This window comes from Zophobas morio, unplaced genomic scaffold (assembly GCF_036711695.1).
Source record: "Zophobas morio isolate AGI-343-1 ecotype UQ-CSIRO unplaced genomic scaffold, CSIRO_AGI_Zmor_V1 ptg000020l, whole genome shotgun sequence".
NCBI lineage: Eukaryota > Metazoa > Arthropoda > Insecta > Coleoptera > Tenebrionidae > Zophobas > Zophobas morio.
Window position 1 is genome coordinate 20,169 of NW_026972125.1, and position 6,777 is coordinate 26,945.

At 43.3% G+C, this 6,777-nt stretch overlaps 1 protein-coding gene across 1 annotated transcript; it reads left to right on the top strand.

The window, feature by feature from the left end:
- The first annotated feature begins 328 nt into the window (after nt 1–328).
- LOC135131281 (uncharacterized) lies at nt 329–5,973 on the top strand. Its single transcript, XM_064058951.1, has 5 exons — nt 329–382; nt 591–741; nt 1,027–1,095; nt 2,039–2,554; nt 2,918–5,973. The coding sequence occupies exons 1-5, from the start codon at nt 329–331 to the stop codon at nt 5,971–5,973; spliced, it is 3,846 nt and encodes a 1,281-aa protein (XP_063915021.1).
- The last annotated feature ends 804 nt before the right edge of the window (nt 5,974–6,777 follow it).

A 6,777-nucleotide genomic window follows, 5' to 3' on the forward strand; every position in this document is an offset into this window, starting at 1 on the left:
CTGGTACTACACTATGTTCGCGACGGGTTGGATTTTTGTCGATCCTCCGTGTTGATTTTATTATTTTGCGCAATTTCTTACACAACGATTTTGTGCAGTATCCCGCTTCTGACACCAATTTGTAAAGGGTTCGCGTTTCCGGGGTCGAATCACTTAACACGTACGGGTTCTTTTGTCGTTTTTAAACAAACTCACATTTAAATACTCAAGATGATTTTTATTCACAAGTCACGGTTCTCGATTTCTACCGCATTACAGTTCTATTATTAATATTGTTCTGTTCTATTCTTACAATGAGTTTGGGGATATACACTGCGTTTCATATAAAATGCACCACCTAGAAGGAGTAGGCGTAGAATGTAGAAATTTGTGTGAGAAGACTGTTGCATATAGACAAACAATTGATTAAAATTTGAAAGAAAAACTACTACTTGTTTAGATAATATACCGAGTGTTATTCGATTTTTATTAATTTTTTGATTATGTTTTAAAGATACTTGAGTAAGATTCTTTTGCAATTTTACTTGACATTTGTCATTATTGTGCTTGCAAAAATGCTACGAGTTCACACACGAGGTAATTTTCAACAGATAACACCTATTGAAAGAGGGCGAATGATTGGGATGCATGAGGCTAGTTTACCATTTCGGGAAATCACCAGAAGACTCGGCCCAACGGATTCTACGATATTAAGAACAAGTCGAGAATGGAACAACGAAGAGCTACAAATGCGTCGCAGGGGTACCGACCGTTTCAGAGTCACCCAAGAACGCGAAGATCATTTGCTAAGAAGAAGTGTTATTCAGTACCCTTGGTAACCATAACGATCAGTCGGGATGGACTGGATGACAGCAATTGGGCACAGAATCCGAGGAGTACCATCTACCGCCAAATTCGTTCCTTTGGCTTGAGATCTTATCGTCCAAACTGCAAACTTCCCTTACCACAAGAACACAAAACTACCAGGCTTCACTGGTACCAAGACAGGCAGCAATGGCTGTAATAGTGGAATGTCATAATGTTTAGGAACAAGTCTAGGTCTTGTTTGTGGCACTCTGATGGACGCATACGTGTTCGAAGGCCTTGAGGCCAAAGGTAAAATCTGGAATTTGTACAGAGATGTCATATCGCTCTAACACCTGGAGTAATGATATGGGATGGTATACACATCTGTTGAAGTACTCCCTTAGTGTTCATTCCAGGCACGCTAAATGCCCGGCATTACATCGTTAACGTGTTAAATCAATTTCTTTTTCCTTATCTCTCGAACCGTCGAAGAACATCTTTTGAACAAGATAATGCGTGGCCTCATGTGGCCATATTAACTTAAAGAGTGTTTGACGAAAATAACGTCAACTTCTTACCCTGGCCTGCCCTATCACCAGATTTATCAACAATCGAAAATGTTTAGGATTTAATGCATAGAAGGCTGCGCAATTTACCACATCCTCCAAAGACTTTGGAAGAATGTCTACAACAAATTCAAAATGCCTGGAATGAGATACCCCAGCAGGCAATAGATCATCTCATTTTAAGCATGCCTAGAAGAATACAGTCTTGTATTCGTGCACGTGGAATTTTAACACATTATTAACATTTCTTGTGTTAGACATTTTATTTTTTCTTTGAAATTTTAATCAAATGTTTGTCTACGTGCAATAGTCTTCTCCACCAAATTTCAACATTCTACGCCTACTCCTTCTAGGTGGTGCATTTTATTTGAAACGCAGTGTATATATATATATATATATAACGGTTGCTATCAGTACAAATATTAGGGTACTGGATCATCACATGATGTCCAAGGGTTGAAATCATCACATGATGTTCAAAAGTTTCCCGTAATTACTAATTAGTTTAACAAAAGATAAATGCTAATGTGTATAGAACTACTATTAGAAATAATGTTGATGCAGTGTACATAACAGTTCTCTAAAGACGTGGCCAACCTTCAGAGACCTATTTAACGTGTCGGTTCATACAAACTCTGTTTATTCTAACATCGAGAAATTTCATCTTTTGATAACGCACCTTTCAGGTGAACCATTGTCCATAGTAAAGTCACTGCCGATCAGCGACGGTAATTATCTTATAGTGTACGAGAGTTTAACAAATCGGTATGAAAACAAAAGACTTTTGGTTACCACATATTGGCAGTCTGTTAATAACGCCAACAAAGCCACATCTGACTCGCCACAGTCTCTCCGTAATTTAGTGAATAGTTTTACGGAGAATCTGGCGGCACTAGATCAAATTAGTGGATCACTAAACCCACCAGCGTCACTAGATCTGTGGGATTTTACGTTATTCAATTGGATGCTGAGCAAGCTCGACGCTTCAACTCGGAAGCGATTCGAATTAGAAAATAGTGGGATCGACTTCCCTACTTTTAATTCTCTGAAAGAGTTCGTGTTGCGACAATGCAAAGCTCTCGAAGTAAACAATGCTTCGACCGGGCCAATGTCGCAACGAGCGAACCCGGTCCCAAAACCATTAAAACTCGACACACCCCACCAGCGGGGTGTCGTACCGCACGCTTTTGTGGCAAATACGGGTAATAAGTGTATCTTTTGTGAATCGGTGCATTTGATATATCAGTGTCCATCCTTTCTCGGACAGTCGCCGCAAGAACGATATCAATCCATCAAAAACAAACGTTGTTGTATCAATTGCTTACGGAACACACACTTGATAAAGGACTGCCCGTCTAAGAGTACTTGTCGCAAGTGCAAAGCTCAACATCACACCTTACTGCATTTCGAGAACCTGGAGCAAATTGCGACAAATACAGATCATCACGTAATGACACAAACGCCGTCCGATTTATGACTCCCGACAAACCCAGTTTTCGATGACACTTCATTATCTCTAATTTCTACTACCACACTTTTGGCAACCATTGTTCTTAATGTTCAAGATAGTAATAAAAAGGTACACACCGTTCGCGCGTTGCTTGACAGTGGCAGTCAAGCATCGTTTATTACAGAGAAATGTCAGCGACAACTGGGCCTCGGTCTTATTCAATCCCATACCCCTATCATTGGGCTTAACGGAATAGAATCGAAAGCTGGTAGTATGGTATCGTGCATCGTACAACCATACTTCCGCGAAACACCACGTCTTTCGGTTTCGGCGATGGTAATAAAAAAGATTTTTGAAGACATGCCTGTAGTTAACCCACCTGCCAATCGGCCACATCGGTTCGTAATAATTGGCGACATTAAACAAATGTATAGGCAGAATCTGGTAGTTCCGCACCACCGCGACTATCAACGAATTCTGTGGCGGTTTCACCCGGATGAACCCATTCGTGAATTCCGTCTAAACACGGTGACCTACGGTGTAGCTTCAGCATCCTTTTTAGCGCTTCGCACCTTGGCAGAATTAGCAAACATCGGCCAAGATCAGTTCCCGTTGGCTTCGCGAGCGTTATCGAAACACACTTACGTCGATGATATCGTTACGGGCACAAACTCTGTGGCGGATGGTCAACAACTTCGGACCGAACTCGAAACATTGTTAGGCTCGGCCGGGTTTCATCTCCATAAATGGTCGAGCAACTGCCCCGAATTAGTGCCATGTAATCGGGATTCGCACGAGGACGACACACACACGTTTGATAGTGAGTCGTTTCAAAAAATTTTAGGCCTAAGTTGGCACGCGCAGAAGGACAGTTTCTCATACATCGTAAAACCATTGAATCGTACTTGCACTAAGCGTACCATCTTATCAGACTTGGCACGCATCTTCGATCCTCTCGGATTTTTAGCGCCGTTAACTTTCTTTGCAAAGTGTCTAATTCAAAACTTATGGACACTCGGGTTACAATGGGATGACGAACCTCCTGAACCCATAGTTGACAAATGGCAGAAGTACTCGGAAGAGCTTCTCTTATTAACGCGATTAGAGATCCCTCGTCACTTGAATTCAGATTCTTACAGTGCATTGCCGTTGCACGGATTTTGTGATGCTTCCGAATCGGGATTTAGTGGAGCTGCTTACTTCCGGTACGAAATGGCGGACGGTCAAATAATTACGAAATTAGTTTGCGCTAAGACTAAAGTCGCCCCACTAAAGCGGGTCACGTTGCCTCGATTGGAACTTTGCGGCGCCCTACTACTTGCTAAACTGATATCTCGGGTCTGCAAAACATATCAGAATTGTTTCAAATTCCAAAAGATCTTTGCGTGGAGCGACTCCACCGTTGCGTTATCTTGGATCAAATCATCACCACATCGGTGGAAATGCTTTGTAGCGAACCGAGTCGCACAGATTCAAGATTTGATACTCCCTTCTAGTTGGAAACATATTCGTTCCGAGCAGAACCCTGCAGACTGTGCTTCACGCGGTTTGCTCCCATCGGAGCTGGTGCACCATTCCTTATGGTGGGCGGGCCCCACGTGGTTGCAGCTCCCGGAGATAGAATGGAATCTCGGAGATTCAAACGAACCAAATCAATCGCTCGCGGTCATGACGGAGAAAAAAAAGGTGGTCCTGAATGTGGTCACATCTCGAGATCATATTATTGACATTTTGTTGAATCGATATTCCTCTCTACGGAGTGTGCAACGAGTGATAGCAATTCTTATTCGATTCACCCGCAACGCGCGAAACAAAGAGCAACGAGTCAGTGGCCACTTAACTGCAGAGGAACTTCACAGAGCTCTGTTAGTTGTTATTCAACATGTTCAAGCCAGTTGTTTTGAGGATGAAATCGCGAAGCTACGACGCAATCAACAACTGTCAAAGGCACTTCAACGGCTCAATCCGTTTCTAGATAACCGCGGTTTTCTTAGGGTGGGCGGCCGTCTTCAACATCCGCAACTTCCCTTCGACGCAAAACATCCCTTGCTTCTTCCTTCAAAACACCGATTAACTGAGCTGCTAATAGAACAATTTCACGTGCGATATTTACATGTAGGACACCAAACGCTATTCTTCTTGTTGCGCCAGCAGTTCTGGATCCTCTCAGCGAAGCGCGCCATTAGATCGGTTGTATCACGGTGTATTCGATGCTTTCGCACCCGTCCGACGTCAATTACACCACTCATGGGAAACTTACCTTATGCCAGAGTCAACCACCTCAAACCCTTTTTGCATAGTGGGGTGGATTTTGCCGGTCCTATTAGTCTGACAATGGGCAAATATCGAGGAACGCGAACGACGAAGGCATACATTTGCATTTTTGTGTGTATGTCGGTAAAGGCGGTACATCTCGAGTTAGTATCTGATTTAACTTCGGACGCCTTTATTGGAGCATTTCGACGCTTCATAGCTCGTCGTGGTAGATGTACAGACTTATACAGTGACTGTGGCACTAACTTTGTTGGAGCAAATAAAGTGCTGCTACAGTATGCCAAAAATGCAGCAAGCTCACTAGAATTAAAATGGCATTTTAATCCTCCGAATGCCCCAAATTTCGGGGGTCTCTGGGAAGCAGGGGTGCGGTCCGTGAAAACTCACATCGTTCGGGTAATCGGTGCCCAATCACTTACCTTCGAAGAGTACTACACCCTGCTAGTGCAAATCGAAGCGGTCTTGAACTCTCGCCCACTATTCTCTGCTAGCCCTGATCCCAACGATTTGAATGCTTTAACACCTGGCCACTTTTTAGTATTAGAACCTTTATCTAGTCCGCCAGATGAAGACGTCAGTACTCTAAAACTCAATCGCCTCAATCGCTGGCAATTAATCCAACGTTGTCAACGCGATTTTTGGAAGCGGTATCAAACAGAGTACCTTCACACTTTGCAGCAAAGGACAAAGTGGTGCAAGGTGGAACAGGGCCCGCAGATCAATTCAGTAGTTGTGATAAGGAACGATAATGCCCCCCCGCTGCAGTGGCGGTTAGGGCGAATTGTGGAACTCCACCCCGGTGCAGACGGAGTTCATAGAGTCGCCACTATTAAAACTTCCCTGGGTCTACTAAAACGACCAATTTCAAAATTGTGCCCACTGCCAGTAGAGTCCTAACTTTACTGCATCTCTGTAGATTAGTTCTTATTCTTTTTACAATTTCCTTTTCTTTTTCGTAGAATAGTTCATTAGATGTAGATATAGATTCTTTAGTCATAGGTTCAAAAATATCGCTTATGCGTATTTTGGTGGGCGGGATGTTCGGTATTCGCGAACTTATGTAGCTTAAACTTAAGAGTCCCCATATCGGTTTGGACCACCCCCAGAGGGCTAACCATATGGGGAGAAGCCAGTAGCCTACGGTATTCGGCCGTAATAACATCTCGGAGCTACCGGTGCGAGTGCTTACAACACTTTATTCTTGTTTTGTGCGGTTTTCTCCACGATCACTACTACACGTCACTTCGCCAGGGGATCCCCGAAGCAACGAATTCAACGCACCTTAATCCATCGAGCCCAGGTAGGTCCACAAACGATAGTGGGGGTTTCGTTACCTGTCGGCTTCGTAATTTCGCGTACAACACGTACAGAAGAGATACGTCAAAAAAGAATACGGAATCGTGATCCTGAGGAAATTCCGCGTAAAATGACCCCCAAAACGGTCGAAAACGGACCAATTTTGAAAATTCCAATTTTTGCCATTTTCTCGCTTATTTGAAGAGATACGTCAAAAACGAATACGGAATCGTGATCCTGAGGAAATTCCGCGTAAAATGACCCCCAAAACGTTCGAAAACGGACCAATTTTGAAAATTCCAATTTTTGCCATTTTCTCGGTTATTTGAAGAGATACGTCAAAAACGAATACGGAATCGTGATCCTGAGGAAATTCCGCGTAAAATGACCCCCAAAACGGTCGAA

Coding starts and splice junctions, on each gene's coding strand:
- LOC135131281 (XM_064058951.1), top strand. CDS start 329: ATGCACCACCTAGAAGGAGTAGGCGTAGAATGTAGAAATTTGTGTGAG. Junction 383..590: donor GAAATTTGTGTGAGAAGACT/GTTGCATATAGA, acceptor AATTTTCAACAG/ATAACACCTATTGAAAGAGG. Junction 742..1,026: donor GCTACAAATGCGTCGCAGGG/GTACCGACCGTT, acceptor CATAATGTTTAG/GAACAAGTCTAGGTCTTGTT.